This window comes from Polistes dominula, unplaced genomic scaffold, assembly GCF_049000335.1.
Source record: "Polistes dominula isolate Pdom_NZ unplaced genomic scaffold, Pdom_raw_medaka contig_23, whole genome shotgun sequence".
In the NCBI taxonomy this organism is placed as follows: Eukaryota; Metazoa; Arthropoda; class Insecta; order Hymenoptera; family Vespidae; genus Polistes; species Polistes dominula.
In genome coordinates, this window is record NW_028300963.1 from 2,269,325 (window position 1) to 2,295,998 (window position 26,674).

A 26,674-nucleotide genomic window follows, 5' to 3' on the forward strand; every position below is an offset into this window, starting at 1 on the left:
AGTCAAGAGTATATTTATAGCTTTTATACAAAATGTGAAAACGTCCGGTGAATATTTTTCTTACAAAACGAACAAATTTTCTGCTGTACAGCTTTTTTCTTTTTTTTTTTCTTTCTTTCTTTCTTTCTTTCTTTCTTTCTCTTTTGCTTTCTTTTTACATTATTACATATATATAATATACATATATTTCTTAGGAACACTGTATGTATATATATACACACGTGTAGATTTCTTTTATACGAGAGTCGAGTTTTATCAAAGAAATTTATGACGTAAAATAATCGTCATCGTTTTGTTTATGTAACAAACAAACAAACACACACACACACATACACACATACACACGCATATCCGATGATCGTGTTAAATAAATTTCCATTCCATATATCTTTCTCTTTCTCTCTCTCTCTCTCTCTCTTTTTTTATTTACATATCTCTATCTATCTATCTATCTATCTATCTTTATCTTTTATGTTCTTATTTTTTTGAAAATATAAAATATTACACACCATATCCCAACAATTTTGAATCGAGAAGGTTCAATTTTTGTTTTTGTTTATTGTAAAAATTTGCCCATTTTCGAAAATTCAAAATGTTCGTTTATTATTATTAATTAGTTACAAAATTGAACCCACAACCACCCCCCCACCCCCCATCTCTCACATAGTTTAGAATTCAACTGTACCATCAATTACATTTTTCATTAGTTTTGAAAATTTGGTTGAAATTGATTATATCGATGGTCATACCATTTAAAATATAGGCTTGGACATTTTCATTGTTTAACTTCCTCTAACCGTATATACATTATTCATATTTATTACCATACCATTATTGTTTATCATCTTTTATAATAGATAGTAGGACGATCGATAAATTCAATTAATAATTATTCAATAATTGCTGATCTCTTCACGTTCTCTTTCTCTTTCTCTTTTCTCTCATTATCGTTTTAGTATTCAAAAATGATAATAAAAAGTAAAGAAACAAACTAACGATATTTATAATTATAAAAACGTTGCCAAAATAGCTCGCTAATTTGACTTTTATTGGTTTCTCATTTGGCACATTTATTTAAATAAAAGAAAATTGATCAATGTATATAAAAACAATTCAAATTTGTAAATAATATTTACAAGTCTAATGTAATATTATATTTAGTATTTTATAGCATTTATATTATATATATATAATACTTTTTAGTATTAATTATTATTTACATTAATATTATATTATAAATATAATATTAATTTATAATACTCAAAAGTATTATATATAATATAAATACCATAAAATATGAAATAATAATATAAAAATAACTAAAAAGTAAAAACTTAATATTTAAAAAAAAAAAAAGACGAGAATAAAAACGAACGATTTTGGTTCGTTCGAAAAATAAACTCAGAGAGTTTGTAATTTTTACAATATTCTTTTTTTTTTCTTCTTTTCTTTTTTCTTTATTGGGAATTCATTTATATAACTTTTTCAATTAGATCGAATCCGAATAAATGCCACGTTGAGAAACCACAAAGTGCCATCAGAGGCACCAAAGCTGACTTTTTTCTCATAGAACGTATTCTAGTTTTCAAGATTTTAAGATATTATTCTAGTAGTAGTTTTACTTTGAAAATGCAAAATGAAAATCTTTTGAGAAGAAATCAATCTCTTCTTCTTTTTCTTCTTTTTCTTCTTCTTCTTCCTCTTCTTCTTCTTCTTTCATTTCTACTTTTCATAGAATTAATACAAGAACCAATCAAGTTTATTCTTATCATAACTTCTACCAAATCTGGATTTAAATTAAAATGGCGGCTCTTTCATATTATTCCTTTCATTTCTCTTAATTTCTTTCAACAATCAACATTATATATATACATACATATATACTTATTTATCTCATTTATCTTTTTACATATATATATATATAGTATATGTATAATTCTATTGATCGGATAAGAAGATAAAAGCTTTTCGTTATTCGATCAACGGCTATTCTATTCCATCGAATTTGAATATTATGTTTTGCAAAGTATTCCTTATCGATCGGTTAGCTTCAATGTAATTCTTACTAATGAATGCAATTCTATATCTATATTATCTCTGTTTATCTCTCTCTATCTTTTTTTACAAACTCCGCGAAAACTAAACAACGTTTTTGTATTCTCCAAAAAGTCGAAAATGGTACGGAAATTATTATTACAATTTAATAAATAAAAAAAAAAACATATGTGCATATCACACAAGTTAGAAGTGAAACCTTTAAATAAAAACAAGTTTCGGGGATAATTTATTATATAATATTAACATAATACTATTTGTACTTTTAATTTGTAATTAATTTATTCAATTATTAATTTAATATATAAAAATGCGCGCCTGTTCGTATGCAACCCTCCAGACACATTTTGAAAATGTTGCTTGCGAGCGCCATCTACTGGGACGGAATTTTTTTCCGCTCAAAACTGTTTATACACGTATGTATTACGGGTTGCCTATCTTTCGGGCAGAAAAAATTCCGTCTCGATAATGAAACAGAAAAGTGAGACAGACAGAAAAGTATGTCTGGAGGGTTGCATTCATACAGGCGCGCATTTTTATAATAATTACAGAGAAAGTAAATAATAAAACATTTTAAAAAATGTTTGCTAATGAAATATTTTTATAAATAATGATGATTTATAAATAATGATATGTTTATCTCTACACACTACTTCCCGGTTTCGTTTTCCCACTATATCACCGCGTTTCATTTTTTCAAATCACACCCATTCTAAATTAGTTTTCTCTTCAAAAATGAATGTAATAATCCAATATATATATATATAATAGTGTATAAATATACTACTCTTCTCGTTAGAAAATTAAAGAAGAGAGAGAGAGAGAGAGAAAGAATAAAAATAGAGAAGAATTGATTTGAGATCGAAATGTTGAAAGTGACGTAAACGTCGTTAACGTCGATCAAAGTTTTGACCTCGATACAGGCTCTTTAATTCTTTCTATCTCTCGGAAACTTTTGAAACGATGAACAAACGATGAGTGGGAAAATACATTCTCTCTCTGTCTGTCTCTCTCTCTATCTTTCCCTTGATTCGTTTCGTAGAAGTACACGTATCGCTAAAGGATAATACGATTCTATTCGAAATGTCGCGCCAAAACGACAGGTGCAGACCATTGGAAGCTTTCCCAGAGGGAAAAAACAAAAAAGAAGGAAAAAAAAATATTCAATAAAAAAACTTTTTTCCACGATCATTTCGTTCTGACGATTTTAAAAGATAAAAAATAAAATTTTTTTTAAAATGTTTTTTTAAATATAATAAATAGTTAGGAATATTGTCAAAATAATAACATATATATATATATACATATAATACTTATAAGGTGATAATTAATAATATCATTACATATGCAATTACATTGTCGTTTGAAGCACGTCATTATTAGCATGGTATATGATCATCGTGAAATCCTGTCATGTGTATTTTAATAAGATTACATTGATGCATTTACGTATATTGCAATTTCACCTGTAGTAATCGAATAAGGTGTATATGTATGCGTTTATGTATTATGAGATGATTATACCTAAACATAGATATATACATATATATATATAAGTACAAAGAGATATGTTTCAAATATATTTTGTAAAATTGTTATTGCTATAAATTTTTATTCATTTTAGTATTAACATATTAATAAAATGATACCATATTATTAATCGTAGAAATGTTACATATAATATATGAAAATAAGAAACTTCATGTATATATATATATAGATTGTATACAAAAAAAATATATTTACCATACTATATATAAACGATAAACTATGACTCATACATATATAAATATATATATATATATATAAATGTTAATACAAATATATCAAACAACTGATTATTAAGCTTATAAATAATAATAATAATAATAATAATAATAATAATGATAATGAACATGATGACGACTATTACGACGATGATGAAAATTATTTATCATAGAAAAATATGACACAAATTTGATAGAAAGAGAATATATATATATATATATATATATATATCTATTTATAAAAATGTATTGTAGATATTACATTAACTGCATGTGTAAGGATACCAGTAGGATTATTCCCGTTAGTACTAGGCAATTGGATGAGATTCATAACCATTACTGTGATACGCGAAGGTAGATGAGAGAGAGTTGGCTACAGGTGGTCCCGGGCAAATCAATACGGCTCGTGTGTCTCGGTGAATATACGAGTGCCCTCTCCATGTCTCTCACACAATAGTACACTACTGATTCCTACGCAGGATCCTAATATTGCACGATGCTTGTCGTTTTCCTTGTCAAATTTTCTGACGGTTATATATATATATATATATATATATATATATATATATATACATATCTATATATGCACTTATGTCTGTATATTCTCATATTGTCTGTTATGTTGGCTATTTCTACGAGTACATTTTATTGAAAAGCTTTTTGTATTATAAGTTTTATATATATATATATATATAAATATTATAGGCTTGCTAATAAATAATTTGTAAATTGTAATTATTTTATATCTAATGTAAGTAATATTGATTCTTTCTTGTATTACAAATTCGAAATAGTTTATATGAAAATAATATTTTTCTTTTACTTATTGGCAAACCTAATATTTCCATTTTTATTCTCTTTTTCTCTCTTTCTCTCTCTCTCATCGCAAAAGTCGTAACATATATAATTATATCAACAAGACGAGTTTTACATTAATATTTTTTACAAAGGACACAAAACATTTGTTCGGGGGAAAAAAGAAGTAACGTCGTATATAAATATTACAAGGAATAACTTATTTTTCAATTCTTATCTTCAATATTTGTACATTGTAATTTTTATAGCTTACATCTATAAGAACCAAACGATGGGTGATGATTTTTGTTTCTTTATACAAAATTAATTCTTTTTTTTTTTCTTCTTTTATATAAATTCATTTTTTTTTCTGAGTATTGAAATTATTGTTAAAAATATGTCAACGATTATCATATTGAAATATATATATATATATAATTAATTTGGCACATTAGAGGTGAAAATGTACACAAATTTACATAAATCTTGTTTTCTTTTTCATTCTCATTAACATTCTTATGAAATTATTTTTTTTTTTTTTTTATATGCATATGTATATATAAATATATTCAACTTTAATTTATTTACAATGGCTTGGAAAAACGTTAAGTGCACAAATAATTAACTGTGAACAATGCGAGAACAATATTAACAAGAAATGTGTTACATTAACTGACAACATATCACGTTAAATAATTTACTTAGAATAATTTTGATTTGTTTCTTTGTTGTTTTTTTTTTTTTCATATTAAAAGGAAGACAATAGTATATATGATACAATACAGTGGAAGATACTGTGTATATAAGTATATGTATATGATTGAATAATGAATAATGAATATTCATTAAGTTTCAACTTTTACCTTGATTTACAGTCAACCGATGTATCACACGTAGTGTCGAATTCATTAGGATCTAACATATTTTGTGGATATCCTAATTTCAATACATGTTCCGTTACAATATCGTGAAGATGAACATAACAAGATACTAATTTGTATTGACTAATACATTCTATAACCCAATCGCAAGAAATTGGTACAGCTGAGGTTTTATTAAACCAATTTGCTGTAACATTAATATCACATGAGTTTATTTTAAATCAATTTAATTGAAAAAAAAAAAAAAAGTAAAATATATTTAAAGTTAAAAACATTTGAATTCTCTTACCAACATCTTCGTCTTTATGTACTTCATTTTGTAATAATATAACTTTATGTTTATTTTGTATAACAGCAAGTGCATCCAAACTTTGAACTATCGTAGCACCTATGGCTCTTAATATATCCTAACAAAAAAAGATTTGATTATAATTAGTTATTTCGAATTTAAAAAAAAAGTTTTTTTCTTTATATATATATATACCTGAAATTGAGTAACAGTTATGTTCTGGAAAGGTTCGATACAAGTAAAAGCAAAACCATCGAACAAGTCGCTTTCTCTTAAACGTGATTTTCGAGGACCAGCCTCAAGAGTATAACAGTCAACAACTTCGTAAGGTTCTTCATCTATCAAGGTACCTTTCTTTAAGCACTCGACAATCCATTTAAAACCAACGACAAATTTTCTATGAGCAATTCCTTGCAGAAATTTCAATGTTTTAGTAGCAGCATTGGTCCTTTCGTTTGCAGAAACGATAACGTGTGTTACCGTAGAATTAAAATTTTGCGTCCAATCGGCATTTATCAAATTAGCTAATTTTTTGATACATTCAATTTGATCATTCATCAAACTACTCCAAACGAAACATAATCTTTTATTATTTACTTTGTTATCCATCATCGTCGTTCTGAATTGTTCTTTCAAATTTGCACTAGTTTCCAATAATTTTGGATTATTTTGAGAATAGTTTGTTGTTGTTGTTGTTGGTCTACTATTGCGATTAAAAGCTGTTTGCTTTATCTTAGGTGTACTTTGATAAAGCGGTTGGATTTTATTTTGATCTATGGGAGTTTTAAGTTTAGAAGATACCAAGAAAGATAGTGTAGTAGTAGTTGTTATTTTCGCCATCTCTACTTGTTGAAACTTTTTATTCAACACTGGTGTTACTGTTTGCGACATGGTCAAAGACTTTCTTGCTTTAGAGTTCACAGAGCTGCGATCAATTTCCATACTGAAAAAGTTTATATGTAACAAATTAAAATAGATAATTTAAATATCGTAATAATAATATACAAAAAAAAAAAAAAAATCTCAAATAAGAAGAAAGAAAGAAAAGAAAAGAAAAGAAAAGACGAAACAACTTACAATTTCTTATCAGATTGGGGAGTATTTTCGATTATCTCATCCTCGTCGCTGGAAATTTCTTGAGCATTCTGCGCATTCTAAACAAAAAAAAAAGAATTTTCGTTGAATATAGATAGGGAAGGGTAAAAAATAAAATAAAAAACACCTTATTGGAAATAGCAAACAAACAAAGCAACTTATCAAGATAAGAAACAAGAAGCAAACAAGTATGCAAGAAAATCTATCTTGTTATAAAGATTCGTTGTTACCTCGAGATTTCTCTTGGATTTAGTTGGCGTTTCCGACAAGCTTTCTAATCTTCTTTCCTGTGACAACGTTTTAGTATTTGTAGACTTTCCTAAACTACGTGAATTGCCGGCACCAAAGAGATCTTCTTCGAGAGCTTTCAACAAAAGTTGATCTTGTGTTACATTCATGAGAGAATCGTACTCGCACGAGTTATCTTTTTGTTCGATAAGTTGACCTTTGCTTTTACTAAAATTCTCGTATTTTTCTATCTCAGATATTGACGTCGTCGTCGTCGTCGTCGTCGTCGTCGTAGTTGCAGTAGTAGTAGTAGCCGGTGGTAACGTTGTTGTTCTTTTATTATCATTTCTTTCCTTGCTCATTATATTTTTCTTCGTGATAATATTATTTTGATTATTTATCACATACGTATCTGTTTGCATTTCATTTTCTTTGTTAGAACCATTGACATTTTCTGTCAATGTTTTCTCGAAATTGTCTTCTATTTTACAGCCGTCAAAATCGTCGAAAAAATCGTTAGATTCGATGTAAGACGAATTCGTTATAGGAAGAATATTTCTGTTATCCTTATTTTCCAATTTATTGACATTTTCGATAATATTTTCTTCCGTAAAAAAATTCTTACCCAAACTACCTGTTATGATTTCATCTCCATTTAAATTATCAATACCATTTATCCTCTTATTTGATGTTATCATATCATTCTCATTCATTTTAATCATCTTTACTTTATCAATGATATCATTGTTAGATCTTTCAGGTGTTTTTTCTTTTTCAGAAATAATATTAACAGGCGTATCATAATTATTCCATGTATCGAAATCAATACTTTGCGGTATCATTACCATTGCTTTGAAATTCATCATCTCTTTTGAATTACATCTCTTCATGGATTTCGAAGTACCCAAACCATCACACCAATTATTAACAATCTTATTAACTAGATTATCGTCCTCGAAATCCTCATTTGATACACCATTTTTCTCATCAATTTTAACTTTTTTGTTGTCCTTTTTTTCATTAATATCTGTCTTCCTCTTCCTCGTATAACTCGTATCGGTATCTGAACTTGATTGGGCTATCATTATTCTTTTATATTTTTGTTTTGTTGATTCGTTTAATGAATTTATCATTACTCTTTTATTATTCGTGTTATTATCTGACTCGGAACTGAGTGTTATAACTGCATCAACATTTTCATTATTGTTTATCTTATCACCTAAGTTAAATTTATCAATTTGTGTCGTGTTATTAATCAATTTGTCGTCATCATCAGAATCATTTTCATCGCTCGATTCTTTTATTTGTCTATTCCTCGTATCATTTTTCATATTATTGTCAATGAATTTTCTTTTCTTACCATCAATTATTTGACCCAAAGAAATATTGTCATTATTCCTTTTAGATTTTCTTTTCAATTCTAAACCCATCGATTCGTTTGAAATCTTTAACTTAACTGGTATCGGATCTATCATTGATTCCAAATCTAAATTCTTTAATTGAGAATCATCTTCCGATGACATCATTTTAACGATGCTCGTTATCATAGGTTTTGAACACATTCCATTTTTACCACGATTTTCTAATCTTTTTTTGATGAAGATTCACCGTTTTCAAATCTAACACCACGTTGATCATTGTCATTAACGATATTTTCATTTGTTGGTTCTTTCATTGAAATTAATAGAATATCTAATGATTCTTGCGTTGGATTTTTCAACGAACATTTCATATTTGTATCTTTTAACAATTGTATCTTATTATTTCTAACATCTTTTTCAACAATCAAATTCGTAGTAGATTTTGTATGATTTAATAAATTGCACTCTTCTTCCATTATATAAGTTTCTAATAAATCATCAGATTCTTCAAACGTTATCATGTTGATCTTGTTAAAATTTAATACTGCCATAGTTAAAGGATTGATTGAGCATTCTTTTTTAATAGGTCCAAGTTTATAAAATTTAACCTTTCTTCTCTTTTTAAATACCGTGCCTAATTTACTGAAAGGTACAACCTTACTTACATTTCTTCCTTTTGATTTATTGATTTTCTTATCAACGATTTCGTTAACATTCTCAAATAAATCTTGGGACAATCTGTCTTGATTAATTTGTTCCATTATATTGCATTTGGGATTTGGTACTTGTGCAACTTTGGGTATCGTCGTAGCTTCTTTAGATTTCCTATTACTTGTTTGATTTTGTTTTGATGATTTGTTTATCATTGAATTTTCGTTAGCTTTTATTGAAGTAGTACGTTCGTTTCTTTGGGATAACGAAGGTGAACCATCGCATAAAATATTATCATATTCCTCAAGATTTACTTTGACTGGTGTGATTTTAGGTGAGGATTGATCATTAATAGACACATTTTTCGAGTCGTTACGTTTTCTCAATGACGATCTTTTCTTCGGAACAGTTCCTTGATCTTCATGATCTGAGAAATTACTTTCTTGATCATTTGTTCTTTCATTAGGGTTAGTAGCAACGCCGATAATGTCATCCATTTGTTCACGACGCAAACTCATTATTGGAACTCGTCCTTCTTTTTCCAATGAAATGAACGATGTATTTTGTAATGACTGTTGTTCACTCGTCTCGTTTGACTTATTGCAAGGTGAATTACATTCGATTATGGTATTTTCTTCTTCTTCTTCTTCTTCTTCCTTTTCTTTTTCTTGATTAATTTCAATCTTCTTAGATTCCTCTTCCTTTCTTCGATTGTAAGCTTCAATGTATAAATTTGTTGTAGATAATTTTCGATTTCTCGTAGTATTTGTACATTCTTTACTTATGTCCAATGATTTTAATTTTTTCTTTTTAGATTGCATTTCTTTACCCATTCTAACGACCCTATCCCAAGTTTCTTTTGTACCGACACTTAGATCCAATTTTTTGGGTATATTCATCGAATTAATTGTATCTTTCTTAGATTTAACAGAATCCTTGACATTTTTCTTTTGAACTTTATCAACAACATTCATCCAACGTTCTCGTACTCTCGCGTGAGTCGCTTTATATTTTAATTTATGTTCCATAGAATCACATTTGATTGCTTGTTCAATAAATGGTCGTTTTGTTGTTATTGCTTTTGCTGGCTTGTTTGTATCATTCAAAGATGTTTTAATTGGTTTTAACAAATCAGATACTTCTATTACAGTAGAATTACTACTATTATCTGATATGTAAGATTCTTTTTCTACTTTGATGTTGCTTACAGATGACATTAAGGATGTGCCAGATCCTACAGTAGCTGTGTCATCTAAAGATAAATTTTTCAAAAGTTTAGGACTACTATTAGGACTATCAAATTGGTCTGTATCAGATATACTCTTTAACCAATTTGTAATTCTTTTTTCTTTTACTAATGCAATGTCATCACTGTTAGATACTTCTGGTAGCTGTGGTGAAGATAGCAGAGGATAAACACCTGACATTTCATCTGTCAATGAACCATCCTTCTCTTTTATTTCCTTCTCATTGTCATCACTCTCTTTTATCTTATTCCTCATATTTTCTCCACTTGTTGTACCTCTTCTATCTGTAATATTTTGATATGATGAGGAACAACCTGGTTGTTCTGTTGTCATTGAAATTTTACTTGTTAAGAACAAAGAAATATTTTCATTTCTGTTCTCTTGCCCTTTCGTTATGTATGAGGAGTTATGTTGTTTAGCGTATGGTGAACCATGCCCTTCTCTTGTGTTTCGTGGATTCTTTTGATAATTAAGTACTGTAACATGTTGATTCTTATAATAGATTTTCTTTTCTTTAAGTATCATGATATATAGAAAATATATATATTTTACTTACTATCTATATTTACATCTTTACGAATAGCTTCTAACAGTTTTTCAAAATGTTTAATACTTTTTTCTATGTGCTTATCCTTTGAAATACTTCTTCGTTGCAAGTTAGTGTTACACAGAGGACATCTACTATTTTTCTTATTTAACACTGTTGCTATACATGTTCGACAAAAAGAGTGACCACAGCGGGTTTTAACTGGTGAAGAAATTGTATCTAAACTAAAAGAAAAATAGTTTGTTTACAATGACAATTAATTTAATTTTATAATTATATAGAAGACTACAAATGATTTCTTTTTAAATATAGAAGATAAGTCTAATTTAATCTATGCATGCTTTAATGGTCCATGCTTTATCATAAACATATATATATATATATATATAACGACCCTATATATATATTCGCATAAACTTTTTACAGCACATACAAAATGTATTGTGGAAATATATTTAACTATAATTCAAACTTATATAATAAGAGAATAATATAAAAGATATTTTATAATATTCCTCATGATTTATTTTTTATCAATGATTCATTTTTTATCTATGATTCATTCACAAATGAATTATACAAATGATCATAAATAATAATAATAAAAAAAAATTAAGTTTTTGACTAAGTCAGCAGCTATTAATTTTTGAATATCATTTTCTTTGAAATAAATAAATTATTTATTTTTATATTTAATATTAATTAAATAAATATGTTCTTACCAAATTCTACATTGTAGACAATTATTTATCGACTTGACTGCATCTGAGATAATATCAATGTCCATAATTTGATCTTCTGTCATTTTATTAATAAATTTGACATAGCAGAAAAAACTTAAGGCTCACTATAAATACGTTATTACAAATTCGATTTATTTAACACTAAGCACGTCCTGTTTACTTCATTTTTTTGTTGTTTTTTAAGGAGATACTTTTGGGACCCGTTATTAACTCCGATACAATAGACAGTTTCCACATTTTTCCGCAACACGATCGTAGCGCTATAAAACATATCCTTTAGTGGGCAGTAAGAGTGGGAAATAAATCGAAATTTAAATCGTTTATTTTCAATATTAAATTTATGCATATATCGATTTTGTTAGTGATAAATAAATTCTATTATAAATTTTTTATTATTAACTTTAATTTTATTCATAAAAGATTTATTTTTATCGTATCCTCATAATACTAATATATCGTATTTAAAATAACCATTAAATTAATCGATATAAATCATCGATTCAATGTCGCCGTTCGATATACTAGTGGGCCCGCTAAAATTGATAGATTCTACTGCGCATGCGCAATCGCCATCTTGTGACGTACTCAGCTCACACGGCAGTAGTGATTGAGCAGGCGTATCGCACGTGTCGAGTTTTGTTTACATGTCACGTTTACCGGTATCCGTGTGATTATATTAAAATACAAGTTCATTTCGTTTATTATAATGAGTTTATTCGTAGTGTCTCGTATTATATTAAATGAAAAGTATCGTAAGATGACGAAGTGTTTGCATATAAAGTGTTTTTTGGATCAACGTCGAAATATGTCACCATCTTCTGTCAACAACTGCATAGACCAGGTATTCATTTAATTAATTTCATTTTTTTTTCCTTCCTTCCTTCCCCTTTACTTTTTTATTTTCTTTTTCAGTTTCTTTTACATACACTTGACTTTCTCTTTATAAAGTACGGCAGGAACGGGGCGCGAAAAAAAGAGAACGGTAACGCGTTAGCGATGCTTTTCAACGGCTCAGAGGCAAGGTTTAGAAATTTTACAATAGACAATGGTTGTGTTATACCTGTAGTCGTCGTCACAAAGCCCCCACAGCGACCATGAATATAATCTTGCCGTTGACTACAATTCGAACTGACGTGCTTCATATTTAAACCATTTACAAGTTGGCGGAAACGTCGAGTGTTTGTGTATGTGTACGTATATATATATATATATATACTATCACTATTGGTCTACTACCCTATCTCACATCAGAAGTGAATTTACTCATGGACTACATATTAAAACAAGGGTTTTAGTGGATCTAACAATTCTAAGCTCTCTCTCGAGGCAAACTGAATCATGATCGATTTATTATTTCTATTAAAGATTCTATCTATATTGTAGCTTATCATCTTTCATTATAGTTTAACGTGATACGAATGTATTTGTAATTATTCTACTATGTTGTATATACATGTATACATAGATATATACGTATATATAATTGTACATATACATATATTACATGTATTACCTGAGTTATACGTATATATTATTAATTTATGTATATTATATGTATATTACATGACTTATATGACAGTAGATAAATTGAGAATATTTTAGGATAAGTATTATACATAGATACTAATTGAATAGTTAAAAGATAACTGTATCAGTTTATCTCGTTAAATTAAAAATAATGATTAATGATTTTTCATGTATTATACAGAAATCTGATGGGAAAAATGTAAAATTTATGTTATAGGGTGGCATTGTATTGTCTTGGATAAATTCTAAATACAAAAATCAAAGATTTTTGAAGATTGAAGAAAAATAAGAGCGATGTCGTGGTGTAAGATGATTTTTATCGGTGTGACCTGTTGATGACGTTATGGGGTGGTTCATCCTTGCTGGTATTTTAATAATTTCCATATGCGGTGAGTTTTTACATATATTATACATATTATATATTTATTCATTTACTTTGTCATATTTACATTGAAATATTATATAATAATTATAACATTATAATATAACAAACAAACGTATTGAATAATGTTTATAAACTTGATATGTGCATATATTACATTTGTTAAAATGATAGAAAATGAAATGAACTGATAAGTTAATCAAATGTTTTTTACTTTTACACGTATACAAGTAAGTAGATCAGAAAAAGGTAGATAGATAGAAAGAAAGAAAGAAAGAAAAAACAAAAAAAAATGTAAAAGAAGTGGAAACAAAAGGGAAATAGTTTAGTAGTGGCTATTACTTAAATCCTTTTAATATAATACACCTTTTGCACGTGAAACATGCATATTAAATTTAATAATGCTTCTTATATAATATTCTATACATATAAGCTTTCAACCTTTCCCCTTACCCCTCTCTCTCTCTCTCTCTCTCTCTTTCATTTTTTTCTTAGCTTTTTTTCTTAAACCCCTTTGTCTATTATTTTATGTTCCATGCATTACATTCCACTCATATGACTTAATTTATTCTTATACCATGTGTAAATTGTGTGAATACATGAAGCTTATATTACAGTGATTTATATGGGGAATAATAATTTACATGACTCCTTTTACATGTGTAAGAAAAAATTGAATTGAACCAATCAATATTTTGTTCTTTTTATTTTTTTGTTTATTTTAGAATAAGTTCATAGTGTTGAGTATCAAGAATAATATGAAAATAAAATCGTAAACGTTAACGAAACGTGTTCAGGAAATCGGATAAATATCAAATATTTGCCTACTTGATTACAGTTATATGGTAAACATATTAGTTAGAGAGAATATATTTACATATGTATGTGTATATTACGTTAAACGTTAGTTAGTTTTTTAGAGTTTGTTAGTGAGTGTATGGTTTATAACGAGAAATGTTGAAATGTTCAAATGTGTATATACGTTTTTATATAATATATATAATATATGTTTATTCTTTGATTAATTTAGTAATCTCGTTGAACGTTATATTTCTTTTTTTTTATAGGAATAATAATAATAATAATAGTAATAATTAATTTTAGATCAAATGATAATTTCAATGAATTAACTCATTGTATTAACACAAAATCTGATGAATTCCACTTAACACGTTTCATTCCATATGGGGGTGTATATTACCACCCATACTGCACTTTTTGTACATAGGCCAATTGGAATTCTTATTGAAAAACCAAAGTATTTGTTTAAAAATTTTCAAATAATTCCATCAAAATTAAAATTATTACTTTGTTGTTTAATGTATATTAAAAATGTGTATTTTTTTTTCTGCTAACTATAGCTTTGTAATATTGAAAAAAATGTAATAGGTATACCTTTCTAAAGTAACATTTTGGAATCTTTGAAGTGTGGGTCGTATATACCCCATGTGGCACGAAACGTGTTAAAACGAAATAATAACTAAACAATTTTTGATTTTATTCCTTACTGCTGCTACTGATGATGATGATATACTATTGGTACTGCTACTGGGGCTCCTGATGATGTGATAATCATCATAATCATCATCATCATCGTGATCATCATCGTCTTCGTCCTTGTCATCATGATCATCATGATGATGATCGTAATCATCGTTTCTAACGGGGGGATGAACAGCGACGGGATTACCGTTGCCACAGGGTGGTGGTGGGTTGGGGGCACACGGACAGCCGCAGGCCGGTTTGTCAAGTACCTCAGGTCCCAACGTAGTTGTTGGTGGTGGTGGTGGTGTTGGTGTTGCTGGTCTTGGGGTTGGAATCGGGTCAGTTGCCGGTGGTGCCGTCGTAGGAGTCAGTGGCACAGGTGGAGGAGCAGGTGGTGGTGCAGTTAGGGGGGGTAGTAGTGGTGTTGGTGGTGTTAATTTACCTTCATCGGGAAGCTCAAGTTCCTCAGGAGGAGGATCAGCTACTGTAGTTGGAAGCAGCGGTATTGGTACCGGTATTGGAAGTGGTGTTACTGGTGGAAGCATCGGCGGTGGTGCAGGTGGTGGTGCAGCTGGTGGTGGAAGCGGATTGAGCTCTTCTACTGGACCATCACGTAGGGGTCGTCAAGGGTGGCGTGTTTGGCGCCGAGATCCAACCCTCATGAATCTATGGAAATCTCAGGGTCCTTTGGGTAAATCTTTTTTTTATTATTTTTAATTATGTTATTTGAGATTTTTCTTTTTTTTTTTTTCTAGGTGAGCACAGCACCCTATTGTAGCCCTTATTAATCGCGATTATTTATTATATATTTGTTCAAATATTTATTTATTTTTTTTTTTTTTGTAGATTAAGTAGAAATTGTGTAATGCATATATATACTAAATTTATTATATTATCAAATTAATTTATAATAATATTTGTTGAATAGGAAAAAAATGCGAATGAAATGAAACTAAAACTATTGGAAAACGATGTAGAAAAAAGGTACTATTTTTCTATCGTTCGGAATAATAGGAAATGTCTCTAATATCAAAGCTCGTTTGCCAGTTTCCATTCAGTTTGGTTGGCTAGTTCGAAGGGAATTTACGAGTAAAAGGGACGGACTACTACTACTAGTACTACGATAACTGTTCTGAAAGATTCATGAAAGTGTAAACATTACGGGATAGTTTTAGCAAACGGATACCAGCTGTGTGGTGGAAGCCTTTCATTTAACTTTCAAAATAGAAATGATAATTTGTGATAAGAGTTTCTATATCCATATTTTTTCTTTTTTTTTGTCAATATAAAAACTTTTGACTTTATTCATAATAGTATAAATACATATTCATCGTTATTTTTTATTTGATTTCGTAAATGTATTGATTAAATGTTTAATTACTTGTTACTTAATTTTAATTTAAATGCAAAAAATTGAATAACTTTTATAAATTTATTTTATTTTATTTTATTTTTTTTTTTGGTAATACAAATTTTATAGTATTTTAATTAAGTAGTAGTATAGTAGTGGTAGTAGTAGTATATAGTAAGTATGTAGTATTTAATTAATAACTTTATAGTATTATTATTTTATAATATCGGTATAATTATATTAAACCTTTCATAAATTAATTTTATTTATTTTTTTTTATTACAAATTTTATAGTATTGAATTTTATAATATTATTATTTGTTAATATCGTTATAATTATATTACATAACAATTTTAAATAAAAAAATATTGATCATATGAATATAAATTTTATTTTATGTAATTTTTTTGTTCGTTTCTTTTTAAAATCAAGTTTAATTATAATACATATAAGTATATGTAATTTTTATACATGTGCATAGTATAAACTTATTAGTGTAAATCTTAAAATGTTAAATAGAATTATATAAGAGAGTTAAATTAAACGGTAACGCGTGTCTAAATGTCTTCTTCGTGAACAGATTAAATCGTTTATTCTATCCGACATTGTCCAAAACACGTCGCACACAGTAATACGATTTAACGAGACGTGATGTGATCCGTTAAAGTACTTCGTTTTATCTTTATTATACTCGTTCATAGTCAACATAATGTTTACTCAAGTTACATAATAACGTAACCGTGTAAAATACATGGTTAACGATCAAATGGAACTTTATTTATACAATAGTTAGAACAATCAATATTTTTCTTTTGTCTAATCGAATTTTCCAACCCCCCATTATCATAATTTATCGTATAATAATTAATTTTCATGTTTTTTTTTTTTTTTTTATATATATATATATACTTTTAATATAAAAGAAAAATTTTGTAATATAATCGATGATTTATAATATTCCAAAAGTTGAACAACATTTTTTTTTTATTATTCATTTATTTTTTTTTCTCGTTATAAATGAAAAAAAAGCTTTTCTGCATGGTGCTTATGAAAATGTGTTGGATGGTTATAAAAGAACAGGAAAATACATAATATATATATATATATATACATACGTGTGTGTGTGTGTGTATGTATGTGGTACGTTTACTATCTTGAAAGGAAGGGTAGTACTCAGACTTATCTTCTTTTCTTCTTTCACTCAAGTACTATTTACTCTTTTCAGGAAAAAAAAAACAAGTTCATTATAAAAAGCGCCCTTTGTGTTATATTTCGTAGTTTCATGTTTTTTTTTTTTTTTTATGAACTATCAACGTTTTATGTAATATGGTTGCGTTAACATTTTTATTTACGAATTTTTATAAGAAACTTTTATTCAGTGATATTATTATTATTATTATTATTATTTAAAAATAAAAATTGGTACACGTGAGACTTTATTTAAAATACATTATATAATAAAATAAATGAATGCACACATATATGCACACATATGTATATTAAATTAATAATAGGATAGTTAGGTACGAATATAGATTATTAATAAAAATATATAGAACAAATATGATATGATAGGGGATTTTAAATAAATTAATAAAATTAATTAATACACATATATGCACACACTACATTACAAATACTATAGTTAGGTACAGATATAAATTATAAATTAAAAATTAAATAAAATAAATAAAATAAATAAAAAATAATATAATGGGGATGCTAAATATGACAAAAAAAAAGTAAATTAATAAACCCACACACTAAATTACAAATATTGTAGTTAGGTATAAATATAAGTTATAAATTAAAAAAAAAAAATACATATAAAAAATAATATGATTAGGATGATAAATATAATAAAAAAAATAAATTAATAAACCCGCACACTAAATTACAAATGTTATAGTTAAGTAGATACAAATATAAATTGTAAATAAAATAAAATATATAAAAAATAATATGATAGGGATGCTAAATATGGTAAAAAAAAAAAAAAAATAAATTAATAAACCCACATACATACACACACACTAAACTACAGATACAATAGTTAAATACACAAATATAAATTATAAAAAGAAAATGATAATATGATGACGATGATAAACCTGACAATAAAACAAATGAATACACTCACACTCACACACACACACACACACAAAATTAACAATATAATAATTAGGTACGAATATAGTTTATAAATAAATAAATAAAAAAAAAAACAAGGAAAATGATATGATCGGGGTTGTTATTAAAAACAGGGTCTTTAGGAAACGCCAAGGGTTACATCATCCTCGCACTTTTGATTGGGGTGATCTCAATGGTGATTGGTTGCTGGTTATCCGATAATTGTTGGTCACCAGAACCAGAGGGGGTGATCACCCTTGCATAGCCTAGTGCCGATTTTCGTTCATCTAGGCGATAACAACTACTACGACGCCTACCATCCTATACGATTCTTTACGAATCTAATAACGGTCAGCGTCCTTCGCAACGACAACAACTACAACAACAACAACAATTACAATTGTTACAACAATTACAACAATTCGAAGAATTATCTGATGAACAACAACTACAACAACAAGAACTAGAACGAGAACAACGTCGACAACAATCTGCTGATAGATTTGTTCAGCATCAAGGACGACCATTGCTCGACATTAATGACAACGACACGCTTTTACGCGTCTAATCGTCATAGATCGTCATAGATCGTCATAAATCGTCATATTATAGGATATATTATCCCTCATTGATCATACATCATTTTTCTTATATTTTTTTTTGTTAAAAAATTCATTTTCAATCGTTTCTACTTATTTGTATTTTATTTGTTTTTTTCTTTTGTAAAATTGAAGGAAAGAATAATAAAAAAAAATTAAATATATATAAGTATATATATAAATAAATAAATAAATAAATAAATAAATAAACCGGCTGCCGATTAAATGAAAAAAAAAAAAAAATATATAAAAAATACCAGAATCCTCGCTTCGCGTTCCTAAAAGCATCGACGACAAATCATCTCCGCCCGTTTCAAACGAAATATCTCAATGATGAGAATTTAATTAACTTCATTAAAAATTGATCATGATTGTAAATCATATAAAAGAATAAAAAATATATATATATATATATATATGTTAGGATCGCGAAGGATAGGAAGGACTAACGATAAAGTTGTGATCCTAATTCCTTTCGTTAAAGGGAAAGGTTCATAGCATTGTGTTTTAGCGATCGATTTTTATTATCAAATAAATAATTAAATATATATATAAATGAATAAAATGGCTGATTAATTAGAGTTATATTATATTATATTCATAAGATTATGGCTTACCTCGTATTAAATTATTATTATTATTATTATTATTATTATTATTATTATTATGATTATTATTAATATAATAGTTTGTGTAACGAGTATCATATTTATTATATGCATACGTAAATCGTATTACTTATATATATATATGTGTATATATTATATACATGCTTAGATACATAAAATGTTTATTCTCGTTTAGGGTAACACGTATAGCAAGCTTTTTCTAGCGTTATTTAAACAAAATAAAAAAATTAATAAAATAAAATAAAATAACAAATATAAAAACCAGTGATTATATATATATATATATATATATATATATATATATATATGTATAAGATTGCTGATTTAGGGGGAGGGGCCAAATATATTTGATCGAGCTTGTATAGAAAAACAAAAAAAATTCTAAACTTTCTCGATCTTTAATAACTGAGAGGCCATTTTGTTTATATACTTTGATATTTCAAAATATTTTTTAATAATATTTTATTTCATCAATTTCATCGATTTTATTAGATCGTCGTGGAAGAAAATATCAACTAATGTTGATTAATACAACGAATGTTTTTTTATTCTCTCTCTTTCTCTCTCTCTCTATTACTCTCTCTTTCTATATATATTTTTCTTTTATAAATAAATATAAATATATTGGAATTATAAATAAATTCGTCGTATTATTATTGTTTTATCAATATACTACGAATGGAATTGATAATTTATTTCAACATTTATTATTATTCGATATTTACAATTATGAATAAAAATACATGTCCGATTATCGTTTCATATCGGTGATTGATTAATAAAAATATAATTCGATAAGAATAGAAAAAAAGAAAAGAAAATGAAATTTTCACGAAGAGTATTATATTAAAGATAAATATTAGATTGTTCGAAAAGTAATTTCGTTTTTTACCTGACACAATAATGACATTAGTTAATGCAAATTGACAAGTAACAACACGTGAGATCGGTGATTGGTTTAAATTTATCAAATTTAACTGTTTATGCCAACTTAAAAGACCTAGATTTAATCTCAAAGCAAATATTATCTTCATTTTTATCATAGAAAAATGAAATTACATTCCGAACAACTCAATTTGTTCGTTTTATGAAAAAAAAAAAAAAAAAAAAGAAAAAAACACCAATTTTTTGTGTTTAGTTTGGAGTTGTTGAAAAAAAAAAAAAAATTTTTGTTTGTAAAATTGAAAAGATTTGATTTTCACGCATCAGGATTGGTTATTCGTATTATTAATTGGATGACTAAAGCGTGAACTCAACGAACGAACGAACGAACGAACGAACGAACGGTTTATCATCATCACGCTAACAGTGCGGATATTGTAATTGGTTGAAATGCAGTTTGATTCGTGCTTGCTGGAAAAGCCACAGACAATTCTATCGTTTATGATTCAATGAATCCGAGGATGGTTGTGTTGTTTAATCGAAACGCTTTAATCATTGGGTTTGCTTAAAGTAGTGCTTTTCCTTTACATAGGTAACTAGAGTTATACTTGGATATTACGATCGATAACACGTTATTAAGCAACCTTCAAAATTCAATTGCAGAAATATATTACGGTTAGTCAAACTTTTCAAAAAAAGTCACATTTTCAAATATCATGATTAAAAGTTATCCTTTCGAAAATATGTCAAAATTATTTCCACTTGTTTTCGACTAAACGATTTTAAATGTTTATGTAATATTTACTATATTTATATTTTGTCTGATAGAAAAATTTGTTGATAGAGTAAAATGTTTTGGAATTACATTTCTAATTTTGTATCGTTCAAAAAGTTATTATTAATTTGTTTAAACATTAGTAATCGGTAATAATAAAAAATAATTTTAATTTATTATTTAATTAGGTTTCACTTAATAAATTTAAACCTAAATTAATTAGTAATCGGTAATAATCAAAAATAATTTTAATTTATTATTTAATAATTAGGTTTTACTTAATAAATTTAAACCTAAACTAATTAATAATCGGTAATAAATAATAATTAAGAAAAATTCAACGAAGTAAATAGAATGAAACGAGATTAACAACATCTTACGTTTTCTGATCGTATTGCGTTATAAAAAGAGGGTTGTAAAAAAGCGGTGGAAATAATAATGGCAAGAGAGAGAAAGAAATGTCAGGGATTTGTCGAGATAACAATAAAGAAAGTAATTAGTTCGTTTGTTGTCGTAGAGTCGTGACAATCATCATCGAGCCGGATGTTGTTGTTGGGAGGGTAGTTGATATTAGTATATTAGTATTAGTGTATTAATGATAGTAAGAGTAGTAGTATTAGTATTAGTATTAGTAGTAGTAGTAGTAGTAGTAGTAGTAGTAGTAAAAGCGTAGAATACGAAATGGGTCAACAACCGCGGCTTCTCTCGTTTCTCCTTCATGCTACTAATGGCTCGCGTTATTGGCAGCAAGAGGAGGAGGAGAGTCCTATATCTATCTCTGCACCAAGAGAGCCTCTCGCTCCTAATTTCTCTCCGTAGGCGAAGATACGCTTTTCAAACCATTATGCATGCATGCATATACCCATGTATGCATCTACACATACATTTATCTACCTATATATACATTTATGTACGTATGTATGCACCTATGCAAGTATGCATGCAGGTATGCATGCATGTATACATATATGTATGCATCTACACTTACATTTATGTACCTATGTATGCATTTATGTATGTATGTTCATGTATGTATGTAGTTAAACCTCTCTCTCTCTCTCTCTCTCTCTTTCTCTCTTTCTTTCTTTTTTTCTCTCTCTCTTTTTTGCTCCCTCTTTCTTTCTTTCTTTCTTTCTTTCTCTTTTTTTTCTTTTTCTTTTTCTTTCTCTTGTTCTTCATCTTTTGTTTTTTTTTTTCAATTTATTACCTGGGATTCTCTTTTATTTGTTCCTTGTTCTATAATCATATGAAAGATTTAAATAATTTTAATGCTAATCTTTTCTTTGTTATCTTTATCTAATTAAAGATAGTAATTCTTTTTTATTTTTATTTTTATTTTTTTTTTCATTAATTTAGTTATTATTAATTAGAACCGTAATACTTAAAAAAATCCATCTTTTATATTTTTGTTCGATAATCTTCATTAATTATATTCTGTTTAATAATCTTCATTATTATATCATACATTATTATAATATCTAATCTTTTTATAATAATTTTTTTTGATAATCAAGAATGGATTAGCATTATCAATGATTCATTTAATAATACTAATGTTAATCTTTTCTCTGTTTTTTTCTTTCTTAAATTACAATTATTTATTTTTTATGTATTTTGTTGTACTACGATTTTTACGATTTACAATCGTAATACTTTGGGTTAAATTTAAATATTGAAGACGATGTGTGTAATAAAGCTGCTCACAGTTATATATATAGGTATAGTATAATAATTGGGTGGGTAAGATAATTTGTCTTGTTTATCTTTTGGACATTATCCCGGCAACCTTTGAAAGGAAATCCTTGGTGTTTACATACACACATCTGGCGTTATCGGTAACCGGGGTTGTTGCACCTGCATTCGATTGCTGTTTCTGCTGTTTCTGTTGCTTCTGCTGTTGCATCTGTTCAGTTTCGTTTTACAAGATATGTAAACAAATTAGTCGTTAAGAGACTCACTCGGATATATTTCAGAGGAAAGTGGTAGAGAGACCTTTTACAAATTAGTATCAGTATGTATGTCATTTTATTATATGTACTTTTATTTTTTATTTTTTATTTTTTTATAAATATCAGAGAGAATTATCAAAAATACCTTGGTCAGGTTTTGAGGTCAAAGCTATTAACTCTAATTTATATATATTTATTTTTTTTTTTTTTTTAATTTTTAATTTTTAATTTTATTATCAAAGCATTCCTTTGATAATTAACCTTTTTTATTATGTATATATATTTTTCATTATATTTTAATTAGTTATTAATTTATATATATAAACAACAAGTAATAAACAACAAGTTGTACACACATGTATTTTCGTTCATTCTATTTCTGTATATATATATATATATATGTGTAGGAGATTTCATCAGAACAAAACGAACAACTACACGAGACAAACTCGACATGATCGATATTTCTTTTTTCTATCTGGTTCTTCCATCTATTCATCCATCTCCATTTCTCTTATTTTTCTACCATTTTTCACACAACTCTGAATTTAATCGAGCACCAATTTTTCCTTCAATGATTTTTCCTTTTCTTTTTTCTTTTTTTTCTTTTTTTATTTCTTTCCTTTTTAGATCTTTTCGTTCATCTGTCAAAAAATTTGGAAATAATTTTGTCAAATTTTTCTTATCAATTGACACGTTTATTTTATTATTTTTTTTTTTTTTTTTTTTACTAATTTATTGTAATCATTTTATTTTATTTTATTTTATTTTTTTTTTTCTGTCAAGTTTTATTCATTTAAGATAATTGTGTTTTATTTTTATGTGTGAGTGGGTGGATGTATGCAGTTACGTAGATAAATTATATACAATTATTTTTTCTTATTTTTGTTTGTTTGTTTTTTTTTTGTTTTTTGCTTTTTTATATACTCCAATTGGTTTGAATACTTCTCGTTAATTTTTATATTTGATAATGACTCGTGTATTTTTTCTTATCTTAACTCGTGTCAAAAGATTTATTTAACCAAATCCCTTTTCTTTTCTTTTCTTTTCTTTTCTTTTTTATTCTGTTTTTTTTTTTCATCGAGATTACAAATGACATTAAAAGATAAAATTCATTATATATTTTACATCTTTTTTTTTTCACTGTTTCTTTACTTGTCATTTTAGTTTGTTACAAATGACATTAAAAGATAAAATTCATTATATATTTTACATCTTTTTTTTGACACTGTTTTTTTTACTCGTCATTTTAGTTTGTTATCAAAAGTGAGAAATTGTTCTTTTTGTTAATATTGTATTATTTAAAATTTATACTCATATTTTTTTTTTAATTTATTATTTTAATCCTCGACGAATTCTGTTTCTTAATGCTTTTTTTTAATTTTATTTTTATAATATCGTATCAATTATTTATATAATTTATTTTCGATATGAACATCAAAGTTTACAATATTTGATTGAATTTAATTAATTCATTTGTTTTATTGTTCCAACTTTTACATTCAACTTTTAATTCTTTACAGTATCATTTATAATAATTTATTAACCAATTAAAAACAAATCAAACTTTGCAATTCACGATGCACATTTTATTATTATTATTATTATTATTATTATTATTATTATTATTATTATTATTATGTTTGATTTGTAATCAAAGTAAAAACAAAATAGTTTTCATTCGCGATAAACTTTTTCAATTAATTTTATATTCCATTAGTTATATTTTCTATTTTTTTTTTTTTAAATTTCTTGTTCTTCTAGTTGTTGTTTAAATTTATAACTGGCAGACAAAAAATTGGTGACAATTTCTGAGATGACAAATTAGTATACCATAGTTGGTTCGAAGAGAAAACGATTGGAAGAGTTGCTTTCAGGCCATTTGAGTTTGTTAGTTTTATATGTTTTCTACATACATATATATATATAATCGTTTATGTATGTATATATACATATATATAATCCTATGTGTTGTATGTTATATTTATATATATCTATGAATAGGAATACGAGTGTACTCTATCGTGCTGTGCAAAAACGAATATCCACCGATAAAAGCTTCGGCTTTTGTTCCGTGAATGTTCCATAGATATTCTCGGCTTTAACCTATTGCCAATGGGCATTTTTTTTTTCCTTATTTTTTCTTTTTTTTCTTTTTTTTATTTAATCTCAAAGTAAACGTTATCTCTCACGGTATAAAAAAAAAAAAAAATTGTTCAGATAACAAAATCAAAACAAAAAGAAAATAAAGAAAATTATAGCAATTCAGTTTACTTTCTTTATAATATTTTTGTTTTTTAATTTATTTCTTTATTTAGATTTGTTTTTTAATTTTTTTTATACAGTATATATATATATATATTAATGTGTATATTATAAATATTATAAATATTTATATTGAAGGTAAACCTGTATGTTAAAAATATACAAAGTTGACTCACAAAAAATTTTTAATTTAAAAACATCATTTCATTTATTCTTATTTATTTATTTATTTATTTATATATTTATTTATTTATATATATTTGTATATATTTGTATATTTTTATATAAGGTTTTTTTTTTATCAATGTAATCTTGTTATAAATTTTTCTACTATTTTTAAAAGTTGTGCTTCTTCAAAAACCTCGAGTAAGAAAAGATATTATTTTTAATTTTTATCATATGAAAAAAGATAAAAAAAAATATATATATATATATATATATATATAGGTCACAAATTTTGTATAACCATGAACTATTTAAAATCCCATAGACCATGATAATGTAAATTATAACAGGTGTTGTAGACAGGAGTTAAACGTAGATTTACATTTTTTGCATAGTAGCATTTATGTCACGTATGTATGTTTTATAAGCTGATGCCATAAGCATTTTTTTTTTACAAGCGTTTACGTTTAGTAAAAATTGCAACATTTAGAACAATCAAAAAAAAAAAAAAAAAAAAAAAAAAAAACAAGAATAAAGAAAAGATTTATTTAAATATTATTTATTTTGTGTGATAGTTAATAATATCGATCAAATCGTTCAAATGATTTTTGTTGTTGTTCTTGTTGATAAAATTACACAATTGAATTTAAATTTAAGTTGAAATATTGTATATAATACTTGTTGAAATGGTAAACAAAAGGGGTAGTGGAATTGTGTTTTTAAGTGGTCAGACAGAGAATGAGAGAAAATGAGAGAGAGAGAGAGAGAGAGAGAGAGAGAGAGAGAGAGAGTTGTTCTTTCTTGATTCTCTATCTCTCTCATTCTATTTTATCATCCCTTGGGCAAAGTTTGCAACAGTAAGCTCTCAAAGACGTT

At 26.7% G+C, this 26,674-nt stretch overlaps 2 protein-coding genes across 6 annotated transcripts in view; one reads left to right on the forward strand and one right to left on the reverse strand.

The window, feature by feature from the left end:
- LOC107065192 (uncharacterized) overlaps positions 1–19,689 on the forward strand; it is a 40,891-nt gene extending 21,202 nt beyond the window's left edge. For 3 of the 5 annotated variants that reach the window (XM_089172524.1, XM_089172526.1, XM_089172525.1), the window contains exons 3-5: positions 13,403–13,574; positions 15,246–15,743; positions 18,669–19,689. In XM_089172524.1, coding sequence (XP_089028650.1) covers positions 13,529–13,574; positions 15,246–15,743; positions 18,669–18,799 — 675 coding nt within the window. In that variant the 5' untranslated portion in view covers positions 13,403–13,528 and the 3' untranslated portion in view covers positions 18,800–19,689. Of the gene's footprint in view, positions 1–12,345; positions 12,500–12,570; positions 12,849–13,402; positions 13,575–15,245; positions 15,744–18,668 lie in introns of those variants that run through there. The other 2 variants (XM_089172527.1, XM_089172528.1) reach the window with 2 other exon arrangements.
- LOC149032509 (uncharacterized) lies at positions 4,678–11,889 on the reverse strand. Its single transcript, XM_089172529.1, is given in 8 exon segments — positions 4,678–5,684; positions 5,787–5,904; positions 5,982–6,729; positions 6,864–6,940; positions 7,112–8,692; positions 8,695–10,844; positions 10,925–11,139; positions 11,638–11,889. Coding segments are annotated over 8 exon segments (5,181 nt in total). The 5' UTR covers positions 11,721–11,889; the 3' UTR covers positions 4,678–5,475.
- Positions 19,690–26,674: the final 6,985 nt, after the last annotated feature.